The 24378-nt window shown below is 43.9% G+C and overlaps 1 protein-coding gene across 1 annotated transcript; it reads left to right on the top strand.

Annotated features, from left to right (window-relative positions):
* Positions 1-240: 240 nt before the first annotated feature.
* LOC115079769 (T-cell immunoglobulin and mucin domain-containing protein 4-like) lies at positions 241-23394 on the top strand. The gene is made up of 8 exons (XM_029583611.1): positions 241-329; positions 11778-12122; positions 13187-13405; positions 14427-14600; positions 16691-16776; positions 18091-18190; positions 19707-19746; positions 21993-23394. The coding sequence occupies exons 1-8, from the start codon at positions 281-283 to the stop codon at positions 22075-22077; spliced, it is 1098 nt and encodes a 365-aa protein (XP_029439471.1). The 5' UTR covers positions 241-280; the 3' UTR covers positions 22078-23394.
* The last annotated feature ends 984 nt before the right edge of the window (positions 23395-24378 follow it).

Below are 24378 nucleotides of genomic sequence, written 5' to 3'. Positions count from 1 at the left end.
TCCTTTCCTAAACATTTTTAGCAGGCATTGCGATGATGCAACAGACAGACAGACAGACAGGATTTGTGATGGCATTAATAGGCAGTGATAATGGATCAGTTAAGGATATCTGTTTCAGTTCCACCAGGCATTGTATGCTGCAGTGGAAGGGTGGAGGGACCAGGAGGAGTGTCTTGCAGCTTTGCACACACCAAGGCTAGGTCAGCACAATGTTGCCCAGTATAAAATGTGTCAGTGACTTGCCAGTGTGGATCATTCCTGACTTTCCCTACCAGCAAACATGTCTCACTCTGCGTTGCTGCTCTGGATTTGGATCCAGCTCTGCGCAGGTAAGGGTTCAGGTCTATGGGGGCACCTTCATATTAAGGAATTCATGAACAGGGTTGGGTAGGTAGTGAATATCTTGACCTTAGTTTGCTTCTGAAACTGTTACCAGCTGGGACCACCTTATGCTCGCAGTCCAGCTGGCATCCCCAGTGGCAGCTCTGTCTCGACACTGGTGGTATTTATTAGGGGGAGCAAGACAGAAAGAGAAATGTCAGGTTGACGACAAAATTCTTTTCTAAACATTGTCACGTTATTGCAGCAGTGGGTCTCTCTTTCTAGCAAATTATCCCAAAACGACATTAAAAAAAAATGTTACACAGAGAATTTGGTAAAGCAGAACGGGACAGCAATAACAAACCATGTATGGAAGAATTAGTTTTAGGATCAAAGGTTCCATTCTTACACTCAAGACCAGGTGTATTGCTTTCCATCTGTTTTGATTTGGAGAGTCACAAATAATGACAAATCAAGAGTGCTGACTGCTGAAAATGTTTTTTCTTACGCCAAAGTTGTGTTTGTATTTATTTCCCTCTCTGCAAATTATTTGTATTCCACTTTTTGGGCACTTCAAAGTGGACTCCAGGCAGGTGCTTCCCTCTTCCCACAGGGCTCACTATCTAAGTTCATACTTGAGGCAATGGAGGGTGAAGTCACCGGGATTTGAACGCTGATTTCCCTGGTTTGTAGGGGGCTGCTCTAACCCCCATGCTACTCCTCCACTCATAATCCTGTAGGCAGATGGACCCTAGCGGACTTGCAATGGTGACGTGCTCCACCTGTCTTCTCAAAAATGTCACACAGCGACAACTTCAGAGCTGTACTCAGTTTGTGGGGCACATACAGTAGCAGAGGGGCTCCACTGCTTATGGAGCCCCTCCATAAGCAGTGGAGCATGGCTTCTCCTGAAATGGGCCTCGAGTTACATCTTAACTGGGCAGACCAATTAAAATGATTCCTCATTCCTCGTGGGGGACTGGTATTCTGACTACAAGCTCACTTCATTTTGGAAGAGATCAATTTGTTTGCTATTTTAAATTCTGTTTTCATTACTAGGATTTTCTCTGCTGTGCTGGTCTCTGCTTTCCCTCCCCCCTCACCAATTAAGTTTTTCTTCCATACTTGGACCCTCGTTTCTTGCTCCATGTGGTCATTATTTTCACCCCTTCTGGTTCACTGACAGGCATTTTGCATTATTACAGTGGAATTCCAATATCTACAAGGGGAATGGATTTAGGTTCTGACCCGTCTTCCAAGATGAGTGTCAGCCCCAATGGTGAGGATAAGTTCAGTGTTGGCTATGACTTTTATTCTTCTTCTGCTACCGCTTGTGGGTTTAATTCTGCTTTCCAGTAAACTCTGGTTTTCCCCTGGTTATGCGCTGCCCAAAACAACACAAACTGCAGACAAAGCTCTGGGTTGTGGAATGCGAAACTGACCAGCACAGTTCTATGTAAGATAAGATAAACAGGTCATAGAAAGGTGAATTAAAACAGGCCGGCATCATACAGAACACTCTGTGTTATTCTTTTTTTAAGTGCTCGACTCCCGTGGCAGAAAATGCACAGGCAGTATTTCCTGTTTTGTATAAGGGCAGAGTATTCACGAGGAGCCACGTGCATCAGCTTTATTGAGGGAAGCCTGGTGGGATAACTGTGTGATCTCTTACCGGATACAGTAATTTGCTACATTAGTGTGTTGATCGCCCTGGATTTGGATTCAGTTACTTCCCTTTCCAAATCTGTGTTCAAGGAGCGACACTAGGCAGGCCCCTGTCCCAAAGAGCTTACACTCTAATTTGGCACCCGAGGCAGTAGAGGGAAAAGTGACTTGCCCAAGGGTCAAGGAGCATCAGTGGAAGAAGCTGGATTTGCACATTGGTTTCCTTGGTGCTCAGCCTGCTGTTCTCAAGCCGCTCCTCTGCTCTGCAGCAGTCATAATAAAAAAAAAATATATGTGCCAACTTTTCAGGACATTTACTGATTGATTTCCTTGCTTTAGGGTCTACTTTCAGTATCCCATGAAAAGCTGGCCTGAAACAACCTTAACTGAGCAAAAAATGCAATAAGAATTATATTTCTCTGGCTGCTGGGCAGGCGCTAATTTCTGAACGTAAAATGTGCGGATTGGCTGCACATTTTTTTTCCAGTATCCCGGGCGAATGAGTAAATAGCCTCATCAACATGCATTTGCATGTGATGGATGCTATTAGTTTCGGCAGGGGTTGGACGCGCGTTTGACGCGCTAAACCCCTTACAGTATAAGGGGTAGTGGACACTCATCAAAAATGCGCGTCAAACAGTGGGTTAAACAGTGTGCTCAGCTGAGCACACTTTACAGTATGGGCCTGACAGTATGCTTACCTTGAACTACTGAGAAGAGGCATTCCTGGCGAGAGGGGGAGATTGGGGAACTGATTGTTCTCCTGAAAATGCCTTTTTTTCCTGTAATTTTTGTCTCCGTCTTAAACTAGCTGGAATATAACTTGCCTTGTGGTAGTTTTTTTTTTTGAGTACAAAACAAATAAAACTGGTGAGCACCCATCCAGACGTCTAGAATACAGTTGGGGGTCACACATTTTGAGTGTCAAGCCAGTCACAGTTAGTCCAATAAAACAGATTCCACCTACAACTTGGTTCGACGACACTTGTTAAGGCATGTATAAAAGGCTGGCTAGTGCGTTGGATGTTTACAAATTAATGCACCCATCCACTGCATGGAAAAGCTGGCACTGCTGTGAGCCCTCCTGAAGACGTACTGACAGAAGTGGTTTGTGGCTAGCAGCGGAATAGAATGATTTGTTGTAGCTGCAGTTAGAGACGTAATGGTAGATACTGTGGGGCTATGAACTGCAAAGGGAAGGGTAACTCTAGGGACAGGCTGGAGTACACGAGAGCAGTGCTGCAACAGCCAGGGGAGCTGTACATGAGGATTGCGGTGCACAGTGGGGATACATTACAGGTTCTGAATGGGGTTATGAAAGCTTGCACAGCACTGTGTGTGGTATACGCCACTCACTACTGTGTCTCCTTCTTTAGTACAACCATTCTGTAAATCAAGAGAGAAAGAGATGGCTTTCCTTCCAGGAATCCTCCTTGTTTACGGTCATGTAGATAAGAGAGATAGGTTTTAATTTATCAAAAAGAGCTCTCTCATAGGCACAGAATGCATTGGGAATTTCCGGGCCGGCAGGACTCAGGACCCCGTTTCCCTGCCTCACCTTGCTGCCACACCGCCCCCCGGGCTTTAAAACGGCGGATCGTTTCCATACCCCTGGCCCTGCATTGCTCTCACGTGAGGTGCACGGCGCCTCTACATGCACACAAGCACATTTCCCCTATGCTGGCCTCATGACGCTGATCACCTGTTAAGTGGCAAATCCAATTTCTAAACGGTGAATCTAATCCACAAATTAAATTTTTGAGGAAGGCAAGTGTTGGATGAACAACATGCATACGCTTGCGCACACAAAGATCAGCTGGGAAATATCAGCTGGAGATTCCATCAATAATTGTAATCATGATTGGACATAGCCAGGGAAAAATGATTTTCTGCAGCAGGTCCCCCGAGTTTGGAACTCCCTACCAGATGACCTAAGATCTAGTGCCTGCAATAAATCATTCCTAAGAGTGCTAAAACCACAGCTGTACAGGAAAACATTTGTATATATCTGTTTTGTATTTTATTTTATTCTGTACCTTTGATGCTGTAATTTTGAGATTGTTTTTATGGCATCTGCCTTGAAATCGCTTGCCGAGATATGTGCAGAATATGAGTTTTAATAAATTCAAATTCTGAACTCCCATGTCGTGTTAGCTCAAAAACGTGCACATGAAAACAGGAGCCGTGTGCATAAAACCAAAAAGCGTGCCAGGCAATTAAGAGAAAAAAAAAAAAGCTTCCCTTTGGGGTCAGGTGCAAATGTCAGCATGGTATAATGCATTGCAAGGCTAACTTTCAGATCTATTCGCGGTAGAGCATTTGCGCGCCTAAGTGATCGTGTGGAGATTGACCCGTATATTTTATGATGGGTGGGAGCTGCATTTACAAAATGTTTATCACCGTCGCATCACGCTTCTCCGAATTCCTCACATTTCAGCTTGTGTCAGGCCCAGCTTCCTCCCCTCACCCTGCAAGTCTTGCAGCTCCTCCCTGGCCAGCAGTTCTGCTGCCTGCTGTTCCTCCAAGTCTTTTGAAAGGAGAAATGAAACAAATCCAGAGAAGCATGAGGCAACAGCTGCACGCTGGTGACAAATCTGCTACTGTATGTGCCTACCTTAAAAAGCATAGGTAACGGTAGTTAGATATAACACAATTCTGTGACTAACCCAGGGGTTCCCAGACAGAGTCTCTGGGTTGGTGGTCTCAAACTGGGGTACCCCGATGCCTAGAATGAGTTTTTTAGGCTTGGAAATTTAATTCCTGGGTCAGAGGGGGAGTTAAGTTAACTCACAGTTCTGGGGCTAGAGTTGTGCCCCAATGTAATCTGGGCCTAGAACCTCCACACCCAGGAACTCCAGGGCCCTCCCCCCGCAGCCCTTTCCCCCGTAAGCTTGGACAATAGGGAGCAGAAGTTCTGAGGCACAGCCCCACAGTTTCCTGCAGAAGGCTCAGGGGTAGATTATGTGGCAAGAATTAGAAATTTGCGCGTTGGCAAACATTTAAATCTTTTATTTTATAAAAATGAAGTAGTTTTCATCCTTGCTGGTGTCTGTATGGAGAGGAGATCTTGTGGAGGGGGAGAAGAGAAGGAGAGAGAGTGAGGACCAGGGATGAGGAGAGGAGGAGGACGATGTCTACCAGGAACAGGAATAGGGTGAGGAAAAGATGAGAGGACCAGGAATGGGGAGGATCTGGAATCTGGGATGGGGAAAGAGGAGTGAGAGAGAGCAGGAGGGGGATCAGAGCAGGGATTGGGAGGAGTAGGGGTTGAGAGTGCAAGTGGGGGGTCTAAGATCTGGGGAGAGGAAGTGAGAGGTAGGAATCTCTATGGTGCGTTCATATTTTATGATTGTGTATTTTATGTATATTTAATTCTGTATGTTAGGATATGCCTTGCGAGGAGCAAGCATTTCTGCACCTGTGGGTTAAAAATATTCCCATGTAAATAAATAAATAAAATGAAGTAAAGGTTCCAGGATCTGGTGGATAGAATCCAAGAACAAGTGAGGGAGCAGTAGCCATATCCATTGCACCCAACTTGTTTGGATTGTGATGTGTTTCTCTCTCCATCTTGTCCCCAGCTCCGAAATGTTGACCATGTTTTTGGTATCTTCCTTTATTTTTTTTACTGCCACATTGATGAGGCTATTAGTTAGTACCCTCAATATAAGAAAAAATATGCACTCAACATGCACATTTTAACTCTCAAAAATTAACATCAGCCCAGAGTTGGTGTTAAGTTTTGAGGCACCCCAAGCCATGCTCAGAAAAGCAAAAAAAAAATACAGCTTTTCTGTGGGTCCTCCTACTTAATATTGTTGCAACACTAAGCAGAAGGAACCACAGAAAGCTGCAACATGGAAAAAAAAATTCTTGATAGCGGTCAGGTAGGGAAAGGAAAGCTCAAATTTACGAGCGTCCATTTTCCTAACCCGTGGTTGTGCGTGGGTTAGGAAAATGGACGCATGGAAAACCGAGCGTCCATTTCCCTTACCTGCGCACAGCGTCCATTTCCCTTACCTCCTGGGCGCTCGATGCCATGGACGCGTAATTTATCCATTGCACGTCCCTTTTAGCACATCAGCTCATTTGAGTATGACATTGAACGTCCAAGAGAGGGGATGTGCGCGAGTTAAAAAAAAATGTGTTTCCAGGTTGGATGCTCGTATTTTACGCACAATGTTATTGCATCGGCCCCAATGAGGTTTTTTTCCTACTTTTCATTCGTGTCTGTTTCCTCTCCCTGCCCATTCTTCTTCTGGTGATCGCCTTAGTAAGGCGCTGTGAATTGGTGATCAGCGGGTTACGAATCAATAAATAAACCCAGCTCACTCCCTGAGCACCAGAGTTGGGTCGTACAACCATTCTAATTCCTCTTAATATACTGTCATTCCGTTATAAACACTGTTTATAGGAACTCCCCACAAACTGTCCGAGAGGCATTCTGGTAGACATACAGTGAATTCTTGGGGGTTCCTGACTACTTTTTCCTGGCATTGGCTGGCCGGTAACCCGTCTTACCCTTGCTCTGGTCATGTTCTGACCAGGAATAGCACAAGCCTGCCAGAAAGCCCCCGTTTCATGGAAAGTGAAAGTGGAGGAGCAGGAGCTCAGAGAAGCAAAGGGGAAATAAAAACTGCAAGCAGTGCAGGTCCTGAGGGAGGACAGACTTTTAGGTGCCCGAACATTGTGTCAGGAAACCGGGACCTGGGAAAGGTCATGATGGACAGAGCCATCCTTTGCCCTCATGTGGCAAAGAAAGGGCACAGTGCTAATTCAAGAACGGGTGAAATAGCTCATATTTAGAAAAAAAAACCAACATTCATTTTTAGATTGAAACTTTCTTTTTTAAAGTAGAACTTTGACACCCCCCTAGCTATGCTGCAAATTACTTTGTCAGGTTTTCCTGCCCAGGTATCCATCTCTCTGCATATATAGTATTATTAAACATCCTTGTCAAGAAAGCGATAAATCTAGCAATGAAAATGAGTTGCAATTGGATGATGGCCTTTAAGCCACTGCAAGTTAAGCTTTATATCTTCATTTTCTCTTTGCTTTTGGCACCACCTGTTCGGTATACAGGGCTGTGTTCACAAGTCTTGCACGGCTATTAATCCTGTCACCTGGCTGACCAGTTTGGGTCATGCTCATGGTGACCATTAGGCATATGCACAATTTTTTTTCATTTCGTTTTGTTTGACACAAAATAAACAACCGAATGAATAAAAAGAAAACAAAGGAAAAAACACAAAACAAAAAAATTAAATGTCAAGTCCAGGCCCCTCTGTGTGTCTCAGCCTTCCTCCCTGAATATTGTGCCTTCTGCGGGGTCCACAGTTCAAAGGGGGCAGGAGGTTCCCAAGTCTGCTGGCACCGTTTTAGAATACAGCACCAGTGGAGCAGGAGGAACGACTGGGGATCCCCTCCTGCCCATCGTGGACCCAGGATGGGGTAAGATTGTGGAGGACAGGTCCATGGAAATTTATTAGCTGGGCAGGCACGGGACCACTGCCTCCCTACATCTGGTAATGAGCCACAGGAACCTGAAGCGTCCACTATCAGAGAAAGGGATGCTGGGTTTGACGGACCACTGGTCTGACCCAGCACAGCACTTCTTATGTTCTTAAGATGTGGCCGGAGTGGGAGGAGGACGGGGGCTGGGGACACTTTTTTTTTTTTTTTAATTTATCGGTGCAGGAGGTTGGTTTTGTGTTTTTTTTTTGTCAGGGGAGAAGGGAGCTAGCTACTTGCAATTATTGAAAACAAAATGAGAAATAAACAAAATTTCTTCATTTGTTTTACTTTTGATTTAAGCAAAATGAAACAAAAAATAGGAAATCTAAAAAAAAAGCTTCCTTTTTGTTTAAAACGAGAGCAGATCCCCACTGAGCAGAGGCCTTAGCCTTCCTTTGGGATCCCTGAGCATAGGCTAAGTGATTGCAGGTTCATTGCTGTCTTTTTCAGTCTGGGCCTCTGCTTTGCTATTTGGGTGCAGAATTGTGACGCTCGTCGAGAAATTGACTTATTTGGTCCTATAGAAGGGCAAAGCCTACCTTCAACAGATAAGGACAAGCAAACCAAGCCCACCAGATTTAAAAGAAGAAGAATACATAATTGGAGACCCTGGTAAACCAGGGATGGAAAAATATTTAGAAAATGTGGGTGCCAGTTAAAAATTTTTTAGGAGGAGCCATGTCAGCCATTTTGTTTTTCCTGGTAGCCTTTGTTTTAAATGTTTTTTTCTATTTCATTTGCCTTTCCCTCTTCTCCAGCCTATCATTCCCCTCCCTCCAATCCCTCTTTCCACTTTTACTCTCTTTAGCCTCTTTTGGTCCTCTCCATCCCTTCCAGCCTCATCTTTTGTGTGCAGGCAGGGAGTGGGGCAGCCTGAGCCGTAGGTGGTCTTTTCGGGCCCAGGCCGATTTCAGTGACAGCAGCTCCTCTTGGACCCAGATCCAGGCCGGCATCAGGCGCTAATCATTAGGCACCTGGGGGATTTTCCACCCCTGCCTCTCATCCTCTGTAGAAGCCAAAACGTGAATGGCTGATACTGAAGTCTCTTCAGTATTGGGGTGTGCTCCCCCTCTCCCCCCCCCAATTTAATTCCTGAACACGATAGGCCTTATTCATCAATGGATTCCTTTCCTCCTATCTATGTTAAAAGCGTTCATAAATCAGAGACTTGCCTCAGAAAGATGGCCATAGAAGACAGAAAGTGGTAATAAGAACATGCCATACTGGGTCAGACCAAGGGTCCATCAAGCCCAGCATCCTGTTTCCAACAGTGGCCAATCCAGGCTACAAGTACCTGGCAAGTACCCAAAAACTAAGTCTATTCCATCTTACCATTGCTAGTAATAGCGGTGGTTATTATCTAAGTCAACTTAATTAATAGCAGGTAATGGACTTCTCCTCCAAGAACTTATCCAATCCTTTTTTAAACACAGCTATACAAACTGCACTAACCACATCCTCTGGCAACAAATTCCAGAGTTTAATTGTGCATTCAGTGAAAAAGAACTTTCTCCGATTAGTTTTAAATATGCCACATGCTAATTTCATGGAGTGCCCCATAGTCTTTCTATTATCCGAAAGAGTAAATATCCGATTCACATTAACCCGTGATCAAAATGTACACAAGCTATTTATTTACTAGGGGGACAGGAGGAATGGCCTGGGTAATCTGTCAGAAATATGCCGTATTCTCCTGCACCATCAGGTTGATGCTATATCGTGTGCTGAGCCTAGCGCACAGGCTAATGAGCTCTTGGATGCGCTGGCTAACACCCCTTGCAATAAGGGGATTAGCGCATCCAAAACATGTGTCCAAACCAGTGTGTAGCTAATAGTGCTCATCACATGTAAATGCATGTAATGATGCTATTAGCTATTGCCCCCGATGCAGAAAATCACCACGCGCCCAATACACACGTTTTAACACGGAAAACAATGCCACCCCAGGGCTGGTGTTGTCTTTACACGCTCCGAGTCATCTGACCCCCCCCCCAAAAAGCCCCAAAAACCCAAAATACTGCTTTTCTGTGGTTCCTTAGTATCGGGATGATACAAAGTAGGAAGAACCACAGGAAGCAGCATGAAAAAAAAATCTTGCTGGCAGTCAGGTTAGGAAAACAGACGCCCATTAATTGAACATCCATTTTCCTAACTGGTGCACGCCTCTTCTGGGCACCGAATGCCATGGACGCGCTAGAGATGCACAATTTATCCCTAGCGCAACCTTTTTAGCTTGACCCCTCATTTAAATAATGGATTGCATGCCTAGGAGAGGTGGCTGGGCACACGTTAGGAGAGCGGGCGCTGGTTATGCTGAGTGGACACACTGGAAGGAGTAGCGAGAATGAGACATGATTTAAGGAAGCTTTAATGATGGTCGAAGATATAGCAGCTAGGATTCAATGCCAAGAAATGCAGAGTCATGCATCTGGGGTGTGGTGATCCAAAAGAGATGTATGTGATGGGTGGTGAAGGGCTGCTGTGCATGGAGCAAGAGAGGGATCTTGGGGTGATAGTGGTTAGCAATCTGCAGACGGCGAAGTAATGTGACAAGGTGATAGCAAAAAGCCAGAATAATGCTGGGCTGCATAGAGAGACAAATAACCAGTAAGAAAGAGGTGATAATGCTCTTGTACAGGTCCTTGGTGAGGCCTCACCTGGAGTACTGTGTTCAGTTCTGGAGACCGTATCTCAACAGGGAGAGACACAGGATGGAGGCGGTCCAGAGAAGGGCGACCAAAATGGTGGGAGGTCTCCATTAAATGACTTATGAGGAGAGGTTGAAGGACCTTAATATGTATCCCCTGGAGGAGAGGAGGTGCATGGAAGATATGATACAGACCTTCAGATACCTGAAAGGATTAATGATATATCAGGCAATCTTTTTCCGTTGGAAAGAAATTAGTAGAACTAGGGGTCACGAAATGAAACTCCAGGGAGGAAGACTCAGAACCAACGTCAGGAAATATTTCTTCATGGAGAAAGAGGGTGGTGAATGCCTGGAATGCCCTTCCAGAGGAGGTGGTGAAGACAAAATCGATGAAAGATTTCAAAGAGGCATGGGATAAACACTGTGGATTCCTAAAGGCTAGAGTATGGAAATGAAGAAAAAAAGAGTGCATGGGGGTAACTTGCTGGTGTGGTGGTTACTACCCTTAACCAATAAGCTTCATGCTGTTGATACCACTCCAATATTGCTCTCTGCTTTAAACGGTAGGAAGAAAAGAAAAAAAAAAGGGGGGGAATCAGATTCAGATGGCAACCAACAAGAACACTGAATTGTACAGTCTGGGAAAATAAGATTGGGGGAAACTTGCTGATGCGGCTGTTACTACCTTTGATGCTACCATAAGCTTGCCGCGCAGACTGGATGGACCGTTTGGTCCTTTTCTGCCGTCATTTCTATGTATGTTTCTATGTTTTAGGCGAGCTGATATTGCATGGGCCTGCATGAGCATAAGCAATATTATTAGACTCATCAGTGGTGTGATTGTCTTCATGATCACGGCTTGTAATTGTTGTCCCAGTTTAAATCACCATCCATCCCTAGTTGAATCAAAATAAGCTCTCTGAATGCTCCCACTTTTGGGACATCATAATTCCTCTGGGGATTGAAGGACTGCAGCCTTTTTGCCTTGTGCCTGGGGAGAGGATCATGGGAGAGAGTACACATAGCTCTCACCTTTTCCCCCAACCAATCTGCACACATCTCAGATGAGCAGAACTCACAAGATCCCAGGTATGGCCATGCTTTATTTTTTAAAGTAAAAGAGTGTCACCCTTTTTAACAAGGCAGTAGTAATACCAAATTACCTCAATGCCTTTTTTCTAATTTGTTGGATATAATGTGGAGAACGTTCTGAAAGCCTGCACAATTATTTTTCCCCACAGGAAGGTCATGTCCTAAGATCCAAGAGGGCATTAGATATTGTTGGTGACATTTAACTGTTGCACAGTCATTATTGTAGTTGCCAATTGATGAAGTGACCTTCCCTTTGATATTTAATGAACTCCATTTCTGTGATTAGAAAACGAAGAACTCAATGAAAACTAAGATTCTGAGAGGCTCCAATTGCTCTATACCAGTTAAAGTTTACCTTTAAGGGACAAAATGCATCCCACAAGTGGTCCTTATTTAAGACTGAGAAATCTTAAAATGCAGCGTAGTTTTGCACATCACAACTCAGAGTAAATACAAAATATCCTTTCAAGCGTTGTAGCTATTTGTTTTGTCTTAATGTGTCTCTTTTTTTTTTTTAATTTTTTTAATTTGACAGTGCAGACCGTGTTTACATTGACTGTGAGAGGAGGGGTGGGTCACTCCGTCACGCTACCATGCAGATACACAGTTAGCAGCGAAAGCGACATCACCACAATGTGCTGGGGGCGAGGCAACTGCCCCAACTCTAAATGCAATGACGAAATTCTTCAGACAGATGGCAGGAAGGTGATCTCGAAAACATCCAGCAGGTACCAGCTAAGGGGAGCTATCCCCCAGGGAGACGTGTCATTGACAATACAGAATGCAAATGAGAAAGATGGAGGGACATACTGCTGCCGAGTGGAGATCCACGGTTGGTTTAACGATCTGAAACTTCAGATTCGGCTGCAGATGTACAGAGGTAAGCAGTCCTTTGCCCCTGGTCAGGGTGCTATGCATGCCTATGGGAGGCAATTTTCAAAACTGTATGTGCAAGTGCAAAGTCCGTAGGTATCATACCTATGGATTTCATCCTAACTCTAGAGAAAGTATGTATGTACTTTTCCTTCAGTGAGACATCCATTGGACAAGAAAGATGCGCCAGTTAGGGCTATAGTTAATTTAGAGGGGTGGAGAGATGTCAGTTTAGATTATAGAATAGCTGGTGGAAGATGGGATGTCACTTCAGGAGATAGCCCAGGGTGGGTATCATATTAAGATACATGGCCCAACAGATGGCAAATGAAGATGTCATTTAAGGGTGTTCCTTGTTCTCTAGAGCACTGATTCCCAACCCGGTCCTCAAAGATCACCCTACCAGTCTGGTTTTCAGGATATAATTTAATTTGTTTGTGTAAATAAATAAAAAATATAAGAACATAAGAAATGCCAGACCAGATCAGACCATTAGTTCATTAAGCCCAGCAGCTTATATCTGACAGTGGGCGGCTTGAAAGAAGTACTCGACAGATCCTAATGGGAAAATCCATTCTCTTGTATTCACTCCAGCACCAAAAGGCAGCGTTCCTCAGAACTCCCTAGCTTATACTCATTAATAGGCCCATCCTCTAGAAATCTGTCCAAACCTCTTTTAACCAGAGCTACACTTTTGGCCTTCACCACAGTCCCTGGGAGCAAATTTCGCAGCTTAATTGTGCGATGACTGAAAAAATACTTTCTTAAATTTATTTTACATCTGCGACCAGTTAGTTTCATGGTATGTCTCTTAATCCTAGTATTATTTAAAAGGGTAAATAAATATTCCCTATTTGTCTCACACCAGCCATGGTTCATAAACTTTTATCATATCTCTTCTCAGTCATCTCTTCTCCAAGCTGAAGAGTTTTTAGCCTGTTTAGTCCTACTCTTTATCATTTTGCTCTCCTTCTCTGTACCTTTTCTGGTTCTGCTATATATTTGCTGACATGGGGCAATCATGCTGCTTTGAGATTTTTAAATCTTTTTTTTTTTATGTTCCTCTGTTAGTACCTACAACCCCACCAACCACGACTAGAGCTACCACTCCAACAACTACAACTGCCATTCCAATAACTACAACTATGACTGAAGCTACATTTACTACCTTGCCTGTTCAGACATGCACGGAAGAAGTAATAACAGATTTGTTTTCTACTGCAAAAGAAACAGTTACTGCAATTATGGAAAATAACTTTATGTCCACTGCCACAGATACCCTAACTGAAGGTATGGGAATGTTCAGAGCAACTTTCAGGTTAGATATGTGATATAAAGTTAAGGTGGCACTGGATCTAAGAAGACACTACAGTGTGCAATGCTTCAGACCTGTCTACCTTCAGGAGGTACCCGAGTGGTACCCTTCTTATATTCACCCTATAATCATTAAAGCATGAGAGTGTCAGAAGTGGCTCTTGATATAATAGGACGAGCACCCAACTTCTGTCAGGAAATGCCCCTCTGGATCCCTGGAGATCTTCATAATTCTCTCTCAGGGCTCTCTTGTTAAGTCCATTTCAAGAGGCAGTGGGAATAGTTGAATAGAATCTAAAAATTAGCTTTGTATAGACATAGACATTGCAGATGTCTGAGTGTCTGTCTTACAGAAGCTGTATATATGGAATGATCCTAGCAGAGAGTGTGTGCCTATGTGGATGTATCTTGTCCCCTTCTCTCATTGTTTCTTTTACAAAACAGTTAGCTAATTTTTAAAAAAGTGTCATTTAGGTTTATTACTCAATAATATAAACGTACTCTTAGCAAGGCACAACAGCAAAAAGAATATATACATCTGCCTGTTTACTAAGGCCTGTCCCTTTTGATGTGTAGATAGCTCATTGAATACCTAGGTGCTACTACCTTCCTAAAAGGAGCCAAATTATCATTCTTTTCCAAGTTCAGGATATCCCAGCAAACCGTAGACATTTATTCTACACACTGACCACTCAGGTTTAGCTCTGCTCTTCTGCAGTGTGCAATATTACCCGGAGAGCCATAGTTCAGGCCTGGGACAACTTCAGGCCAAGCACTCTTGTTGAGTTGCATTGTGGGATGCTGACCACATGCCCTTCCTCCATGCTATGAAAGTATTATATGGCATCTGTTTTCACTGTAGATAGGCGTCTTGACAACCAGACTGGCCGGGGGGGGGGGGGGGGGGGGGGGCTGTTCTCGAGGACCACGGTTTAGAACCAACTATTGCAGAGTGCAGCTTTTTAGAATTTTTAATCTTTTTATGTTGCTCTTGTAGCACCTTCTACCCCTCCAACCACCAGAGCTGTGACTGAAGCTACACTTACGACCTTGCCTGTTCAGATGTCCACGGAAACAGGAACAGCAAATCTATTTTCTGCTGCAACCGAAACAGTTACTACAGTTATGGAGAATAACTTTACATCCCCTGCAACAGATGCCCTCACTACAGGTATGAAAGTATTCAGAGCTACTTTCAGATTAATTTGTGATAATGATGGGAATTACACTTTATACCAGCTGTCAGATTTTTCATCCATTACTGAAAGTTCACCATTAGGATATGACTTAGATCCATCTACTTTAAAATGACTTTAGGAAAATCATTTTTTAATTAATGCACACCAAGGCCTTCCAGAATGTGTGTTGCCTGTCAGCTGTCAGCTCTTCTCAGGTGGGTAAAGATAACACACCCCAGGTGTGCTGATAACCAGCAGCAACATATGCTCTGTGAGGCCCTATTTGCTCAAATAACATACAAAAAAGGAAACCAATCAGATTGCAGGGCATCTTTGGCTGCGTGATTATAATTCAGAAACGTAAAAGCGTCTGCATGAACTTCAGCTTTGTGTCGTTCATTATGTCCCCCTTTCATCATTCTTTTTAACTCTTTCAACACCACAAGCCCAAATGATGGGACTTGATTGATCAAAATTTCAGTGGCCCGGTGAGGGGGAGGCAGACTTTTGAAAAATGAAGACCTGCCTGTATAATTTATGAATGCCTTCTCAGCATATCCCTCTCTGGGCATTGAGAATATACCTGACCCAGAAGCTGCTGCTTTCTACCGAACAGAAAAGGTTTTCAGGGATTAGAGGATGTGCTAGCTTGGTACAGTTATTTTTGGCTCTTGCTATTAATAGTTGAGGCTAAACTCTATTGTGTTGCAGAGAAGGTAAAAGCTGCTTATGAATGCCAATTTTTGGACCTGCCTTATTCCCTCCCTATCTTCCCCTTGTCCATTCTCTCTTTAGTTTTTCAACTCTAGATTAGTTTGGGGGGAGGAGCAAATATTTAATTTCTTGCTCTTTTACTTACTAATTTAAATGAATTTCCTCCTATTAACCTCTGATATACCCTTTGGCTGTTCTTAAACAGAATCTTAAGATGCCTAATTCCTCACAGCTTTACTCAACTTACCCTTTCCTCACTTAATCTCATCCATAATACCTACTTTAATTCTTCTTTGCCATGGTCTTGCTATCTTAACTCTAAGCCATTTCTTTCTTTGATGTTATGCATCTTGTCTAATTGCGTTCACTAGATTGTAAGCTCCAAGTAGCAGGGACTGTCCATGAGAGTCTGAAAAGCACCGTGTGCATCTGGTATGTGCTATACAAATCATGACGACAATAACAATAGCCCACCTGGAGCCTCTAGCTGGCATAGAAATTAAAGAGATAAATGACTAGACGATATTTTACAGCCTTGATCACAACTTTACTCATCTCAGCCATCATGTTCTTCTTCTTAAACGTCTTTATTCTTTCATTTCCGCACAATCTTTTAAAAAACATTTTTTAGCATCCTCATAAAAGGAAAATAAAGCTCTCAACATCTTCTTCTTGCATGGGAAATAGCTCATGAGACGAGAGTAGATTTCCCCCCCCCCCCCCCAAGAATGGAGAATGGAGCTGCCTGACTGTGATGCCCGGTGGTGCTAAGGTAGCCTCTCATAAGAACATAAGAAAATGCCATACTGGGTCAGACCAAGGGTCCATCAAGCCCAGCATCCTGTTTCCAACAGTGGCCAATCCAGGCCATAAGAACCTGGCAAGTACCCAAAAACTAAGTCTATTCCATGTAACCATTGCTAATGGCAGTGGCTATTCTCTAAGTGAACTTAATAGCAGGTAATGGACTTCTCCTCCAAGAACTTATCCAATCCTTTTTTAAACACAGCTATACTAACTGCACGAACCACATTCTCTGGCAACAAATTCCAGAGTTTAATTGTGCGTTGAGTAAAAAAGAACTTTCTCCGATTAGTTTTAAATGTGCCCCATGCTAACTTCATGGAGTGTCCCCTAGTCTTTCTACTATCCGAAAGAGTAAATAACCGATTCACATCTACCCGTTCTAGACCTCTCATGATTTTAAACACCTCTATCATATCCCCCCTCAGTTGTCTCTTCTCCAAGCTGAAAAGTCCTAACCTCTTTAGTCTTTCCTCATAGGGGAGTTGTTCCATTCCCCTTATCATTTTGGTAGCCCTTCTCTGTACCTTCTCCATCGCAATTATATTTTTTGTTCTTGTGATAGGTTTTCCATCAGAAATCCCGACTGTGATAACACAAAATCCAAAATCATCCATCGAGAAAACAGAAAATCTATCAATGCATGAACAGGTGAGAAATACGATGTTTCAGGATTACCTGAACCAGAAGCCACGAGATTGCTGGAAGACATTGTTGGGTGACATTTTACACGTAGGTCTGTCCTCGTGACGGCAGGATTCTTCTGCTTACTGGTTAAACTCCTCATGGTTTGCTCTTTTGTACTACTTAGTGAAGATGGATTATAGAAGTTTAAGTTTTCCTTTCTCTGCAATGTCAACAGACAAGTCTCAATGGTGGTCATTGAGGTCATGAGCAAGATGACAGCTTGGACTTTACAAACCCCTGTACTGCAATTAAGTGATATTGTACTTGCTATATGTGGTTTACATGAGAAAACAGAATATCAAATCTAAGGAAATAAATACTTAAATACTAACAAAAGATAACACAGTGTTTTTTTTAGGGGGGGGGAGAGAGAGAGAGAGAGGAAGGGGCTTTGGACTTAGTTTCCTCCTTTCTTGGGCTTCTGGCCCATGAATGGCCCAGCAACCTTCATTTGCATCTACCTGATAATTTATTTCTTCTATTTTATATACTCCCTTCCTTTCCCTCACCCCAGTCATCACCAACAATTCTTGGACAGGGACCATGCAACAGGGCTCCTTCCAGCACTCTGCAATTATGGGCTCTAAATCCGGCCACTTGGTGTCCCGGTGCAGGATAAATGGGACTCCCTTCTCCCCTGAGTCAGGTCTTCTGCATCTCCAGTCAAAGACCTGACCGAGGAATCAAATGCAGGTTCTGCTCATGTCGGTATGCAGCATTGCCACTTAGTTACTGGGTTGCTCCAAGTCAGAACTGTGGTTCTTTCTACAGCTATGGCTTGTAGCCAGATCACATTTGAGAACTGAGCCATAATCCTGCACTAATGCATCAAGTCACCAGTGGCCTCATCACTGGTGATGAAGTGGAACAGTGCGTTCTAAGTGAGCAGAGAAAGGGGCAAGAGACTAGAGGGGGGAAAGATGAACTAACCAGGATAAAAGCCTTAGAAAATTATAAAACAAAGGGATAATAATAGGAAAATATATAAGGAGGAGACAAGAAGATATTATATATTTCCTTCTAAGCATTTGCCATTCTGCCTTTCCCTAAAAAGGTAGCCCAAGGAGGATTACCTAATGTTCAGTTTTGGAAAGATGCTAAAAAGTGTTATTTATTTGTGGGTCCTGTTTAGAATGCACCTTGGCCAAAGCTCAATGTGCAGCATATAAAGGATTTTTAAAAAAATTCAGGAGTGCAGGGGAAATTCAGAACTGAGATAATGAAGATTTCATATCGCTGTAGCTTACCACAAACAAGCGGTTTCTCAATTTCCTGTAGAACGCAGCACCTGCCGTTTCAGACCCTATGCTGATAACCATCGTCTGCACCACTCTCCTGTTTTGCTTTCTCGGTCTGCTGCTGGCATTCATAGTAAAAGGTAAGAGTTCCTCTGCTAACATATCGGGGGAGAGGGGGGGGAACTGGCAGGGAGAAGAGATGAATTCTATAGCACCGTTCCCAGTGAGGACAACAGAGAACAACAACAGATTTCTAAACCCCTGCCTGTCAAATACAGTGAAATTTGACAATGCAGACAAACATTGGGCCACATTCTCCCGGCGTTCATGGATAGTTGATATTATACCAATCAGGGGAAATCATTTGACACAATCGAGCCAGCTACCCTTTACGGATAAGCAATTCAGAGGGTCATTTTCAGTAGCCCTTCTTTTCAAAGCAGATCTACATCAATTAACCCACTCTGAAAACTCGTGGGCGCGGGCGGAAACCGGCGCAGCGCAGGTGCACCAAAGGCGCAGGACAGCTGCTGTGACTTCGTGCCTGTGGGTCCGCATGCGTGCTTTTGAAAATCTAAAGCGTGCGCAGAAATCCTTTTCCTGCCCTCCCCCTCCCCACGCCTGCTTGCTGTGCACACCAAAGCCAGCGCGAAATCGTGTTCTGCATCTGCTTCCACGCGCAGAGACCGTGAATCGATTTTCAAATGAGGATTTCCACACAGGAAATTTCCCTGGTCTAGTTTTCTCTAGCTATCAGTCAGAAACTTTACCTGTGCTAGATTAGTTCTCTCTCTGTGTACTTCTAGTACCGCAAAGGAGAATGAGGGAGGCGGAAAGCCTCGATAGAATTATTTTGTACGAACCCTTTAGTCCTTTACTGTTAAATCGATTACTGTAAAATGACAAAATGATCTGTATGCATAGAAAGAAGCAGCAGGCGATAATTTTGTTAGTGCACACTGCCCGAGTGTTTGTCATAAATACTTCTGGATTTCCCTATCATGCTCTGCCTGCTCGGCTCCTAAAAGTAAGTGCCAGCCACCGAGTTGCTTGACCAAATTGTGTGAGTCGATAATAGCCCGGGGATCTTTCTTTGTTAGACTGCAGATACACGTCACTAACACTGTTACATTGATCACACACGTTCACTAGCCAGCATTTCACTTTTCACATTTCTAATCACTGACTGTTATAGGGGGCATTTTTTATGCAGGTACACGGGTTTTTACCCACATAAAAACTGGGTTTAAAAATTGTTGTTCCCCCCTCCCCCCTCAATTCTGTGAGCACAGCTAAAAGTGCAAATGCTGGCGGTGCTAGGGGTGGGGTTGAAGGCTGGAGCAGGAAAGCACAAGGGGGATTTCATCTTGGAAATCCCTGTACGTACTTTCAGGCTCGTAGCTTGCACCTGCTTCATTGTGTGCACACTTAGCCCCTGTGGTGTGAGAGCCGGCCTGAATTTACACAAGAAAAAAAAAACTCTATAGGGGAGTTTAGCCTTTACAAATTAGCTTGCAGGCCTGCAAGTTTTCCCATGGGGGATTCATTATTGCTCTCTTAAAATTGCATATTCCTGCTCAGCGTTGTTTAGTAGAATTTCACTGTTTTTGCCTCTTTATCTCTCAGTCATTAATCACCACCTATACTTACTTATAGGCAAAATTCTAAAGAAATATCACTTGGACAAAGTTAGAAGGTAAATGCATTTTGTACTTTTCTGATTGGTTGTTCAGGTTCTAATCCATGGGTCAGGTGCACTATGCATTTTCCCCATAGACATAACATTGGAGAAACCCATTAATATATCTGACCCTATTATAACAGAAATGTGTACTGTTCCCACAGTGTAAGTACTAGGACTAGGTTAAGTCATGTCAAGAAATCTTAATTAAAGAAAGGAACTACTACTGCTAGTGTAAAGGTCTGTCAACAATGATGGGAATGATGGAGGGGGGGAAGGCATTTCTGTGCATACTTTCACTCCCCAACCTCCCTCGCCACCAAAAACGGGGTGTTTTTTCTCAGTGGTGAAAAGTGCAACGTATATTTGTACCAGTAAGGAGTCTTGCAGCCGTAATTTGTGTTATCTGGAGAGCACGAATTGAGTTTTGAGGAAGGCCGGTGTACAGAGAGAGTTACAATGGTCAGGGGAAGAGAAAATAAAGAACTGGAGCACAGTTCTGAAGCGATTGTGGTTTAAAAAAAGGCTTCAGATGTCACAGAAGCTTCAGTTTAGCAAATGAACTCTGGACAGTAGAAGAGATGTGAGGTTTCATTGATAGTTGGGAATGGAGTGTTACACCTGAGTTATGGACATTCTTTGAAATGGAGAGCGTCTGATTATCAAACACAAAGGAGTCAGCAATATCATATTTAATGTAGTGGCCCAAGAAGATAATCTCAGTCTTGTTTAGATTTAAAGGCGAGGCGGTTGTGAGACAACCAGCTTATAATAATTGAAAGACAGAGGGAAGCATATTGAGTAGTAGTGGTCCATGAAGATCATAGAGGTAAGAAAAACTAAATGTCATCAGCATTTTACATGTGCTAACACAGTTTTACCCACGTCCCATGTTAAGATTGTTAACTTGTGATTTCTTTGGTGATTTACTGAGAGTAGACGCTAAGGAAACAAAGTCAGTAAATGTCAAGAAAAATCAACAAAAATATGGGGTTTTGGAGCATTACAGTTACCAACCCACAAATGCAGCAAATTATATCTACAGAGAGAGAAGACAGCAATTTTCAAAGCCCTTCATCAGAGTAAATTGACCTGTGTCATGAATAGGGGAGAGTGAGCCCAAGGTCGCTGCTGAGTTGTAACAGCCTGAGACTTGGAGCCATGTCAGACATCGGCCAGGAAGACCAGAGTTTTCACCTGTACAAACCACCTTCCCTACAGGTTGACCCCCTTGGGTTCTGGGGGCCAGCAGAACTTCGAGAGCAGGCCGAGGTAGAAGCAGACAATCGTAGCAGCGACAAAGTCCAGGCAATGGTCAGGACAGCCATTAGGTAGCAGAGGCAAGGCCCCAAGCAATGGTCTAGAACAGAAGAGACAGTCTGCAGGAGGAAGGAGAAGAAGGCTGGGCAAGGTGAAGAGCAATGGAGCAGGAGGCAGGAATTGGAGAGAGAGGGCAGGGAACAGACACAGCTAGGACAGGCAGGGAACACAGAGATACAGCAAGGCAGGACAGGGACCACAGAACATGGCAAGGCAGAGAGGCAGGAACACAGCAACTAGAACCAACGAAGAATCACAGGAAGACCTGTTGCCTAGGCATTGGCTTGGAGCGAAGCTGACCTTTAAATATGGTGGGGCTGCGATGTCCTCCAGATGCGCCTGTGGTGATTTCCCACTGGTGACCCTTTAAATCGGGGGGGGGGGGGGGGGGGGGAAGTGTGCACGCACCTAAGAAGGGGCACACTCACATTGGATGCTAGCGCCGGCAGTGCAGCTTATCAGGCCTGGAGCCTGCATGGAGGTGAGGGGGCACCAGCCATGGGATGGGTACTGCAGCCAGTGAAAAATTATAAATTATCTCCGAATTGCCTTCCCTTAATCTACCTAAAAGCATGGGTGGGTTTCCATGGTGCTGGTCCTCCACTGAGGTCGGGGAAGGAAAGTAATGCTCATAGATTGTACTTTCAATTGCATGCCTGGTTATTTTCCATTTGAAAATTCATCCACACAAAAGGCAGGTTCAAAGTCTGTGGGTACCCATGGACAATTTTCAAAGGGAAAGGTGTGTGTTTCCTCTCTCTTTGAAAATGAGGAAGTAAGGGACAAAGCACGTAGGGAGAACATACACACAAACTTTGCCTTTGGGTGAGAAGTTTTGAAAATGAATCCCTAACAATAGCATGAAAACTGTGCACACAGACTTCTCTCCGTGGCTGGAAAATTTTCATGTGACGCCGATGTTGTTTCACATCCTTTCGCAGTTTGGACTCACTTGAACTCCCCGAGAACCTCCTCAATGAGATGCCGACAGGAAGAGGAGTAGAGGAAAACCTTTATACGCTGTAAGAGCCAAATCCCGACTTCAGGCCGAAAACCTGCCACTGTCTGATGATGTGTAAAAACACAAGGCACTCAAAGTGGTTCAGTGTCGATTCAAATACAGCAGCGCCTCCTGCCCAAAGAGCGGTATACCATGAAATGATTAGGGAATCTTGGGCAGATCTTAAGCCAAACTCCCGTGCCCCATAAATATTTTGGATCCCGCAACACATCTCACCAAAGTGCCAGAGCGGAATGGATTCCATCTCTACCCGTCTTCTTCTACCCTACAGCTGACTGCTTTTTCTGCTTATGGGATGGAAAATTAACATAATTTAAAACTGGACATGAGGAGATTTAGTATTGGTGATTTTGACTGGATTAAAGTGATCTAGTAAAATGAGGGTATAAATAAGTAAAGCCCTTGAAAGTGAAGAAGGAAGAGTTAGAAAGCAGGTAAGAAGGGAAGAAAGTGGGAGCGAGAAAAACTCTGATCACACTCCAATAAACCCATTCTAAGGGAAAGTGGGATTTTGTAACTGAAGATTTTTTTTTGGCCCATTTCTAAGTTCCAGAATATAAAATACAAAAGCTCTGATTATTGTTCGATTTATGCAATCCTAACCATGAGGCAATACAAAAAACACAAAACACCACTCACTAGCAGGGCTGGTTTTAGGGAAAGGCAACACAGGCATGTGCCTAGGGTGGCAAATGTTGCAGGTGCCTAAAAAAAACTAGAACCCCTCTCCTCGGCTCCCCAGTCTTTGATGGGGGACCACCCCCCCGGGCCTCCCTCCCGAGTGCCTGCAATCTTAAATCCGGCCCTGCTCCCTCCTAGAAGGTCTAGGAAAGCGAGACCCAGCTAGGGCCGGCTCAGGGACTCCGTTCCGGTCTCCTGTGTGGCCCCGGTGGTCAAACGCACGAGCCCAAAGAGGGAGGGGAGGTGGCTTCTGCGGTTGACCGAAAAAGGGAGAAATGGAGTACAAAGAATTAGGATTTATTCTAAGTCTGCTCCCAAGTCGTTCACTGTACACTTTATAACCTATTGCGAACGACACCACTGCTGTCTTACCAAAGGCAGCCTGCTGTAATGTGCCTATGGAGTTAGATATTCTGTGATTTTCCTGTTAATACTAAAAATAAGAATTTTTTTTATGTTAATACTAAAAATAAGAATTGTTTGGGGGTTTTTTTTTTTTACATGCTATGTCTTGGGAAATTAAAGAATGGGATCAACAAGTATTTTGTATGATAACTGGTGATTCTTAAACAGAAGCACTGCACTGTGGGAATAAAATGTTTTGCAGGGAATGAAACCTCTATTAAACAGAAGTTGTGATTTGCTGTTGTAAATATCCCATTGTGCTCTAACACTGATAGGGCTCTATCAGAAAGCAACTCCAACCTAACAGGTGCTCTGTTGGAAACCTGCTGGATAATAGGAAGGAAGCAGAGCGTGCCAAAAAAATATTTACTTTGCTTTGCAGACTAAGACAGATTTGTTAAGTGGCCGTAACAGAAGCTGTGCTCCAGGAGCATGGCACTGAGTGAAACAGGTTATAGAACGAGCGCCATTTTGCCAGCCAAGCTTAGCTCAAGCATTAATGACAAGAGTGTTATAATCTGCTGGACTTTGTGGCAATTTAGGATGTGACCCCCCCCCCCCCAGTGCCACCGGGGTGCATGTCATCAGCCGTGGAGAACACAATGCTTGAGCCGGTGATGAGAGCTCACGTCGAGACCGCTTTCCAATTATTCCTAAAATCCAATTGAGATGGCGCAGAGGGAAGCTGTAGTGGGAGACGGGACTGGATCTTCAGTGAGGCCGGCTGGAGCGCATTTACATGGAAACAAGGGGGCCTCATTAAGATGGGAGCCGATACATCAAAAGAGGTCAGAGAACTGAATGTTGGGTTGAATGAAGCTGCCTTAGAGGTTGCTGCTGTGTTCGCCCTCTTTATGCCTTGCCCTGCAGAGAAGGGCAGTACCTAGGACATTCAGGATGCACACAGTGAAGCGGAAAAATCATCTTTCAAAAAATGAGAGGGTAGGGTATTAACTTATTAAGGTCTGCTCAGTGGTAGTTGAGGTTTTTTGCATTTGCAGCACAGCACTGCTATAACTTTTAGGGGACAATATCCAGAAGCTATTTACTCAGGTAAATTCCAATTACCCTGGGTAAAATTAGTATCTGAAAAGCATTTGCTGGCTAAAAGTACATGCAGTGATCAACAATGCATTCACTTCTGATGGGGTAAGAAGCAGGCAGGCTCGGGGTGGGGAATAAGGTGCATAGATTACCTCTTCAAATCTGCATGCATGGTT

This window comes from Rhinatrema bivittatum, chromosome 18 (genome assembly GCF_901001135.1).
Source record: "Rhinatrema bivittatum chromosome 18, aRhiBiv1.1, whole genome shotgun sequence".
Lineage (NCBI taxonomy): Eukaryota > Metazoa > Chordata > Amphibia > Gymnophiona > Rhinatrematidae > Rhinatrema > Rhinatrema bivittatum.
The sequence above is the reverse complement of the archived record's forward strand: the minus strand, read 5'-3'. Positions and strand labels throughout refer to the sequence as shown.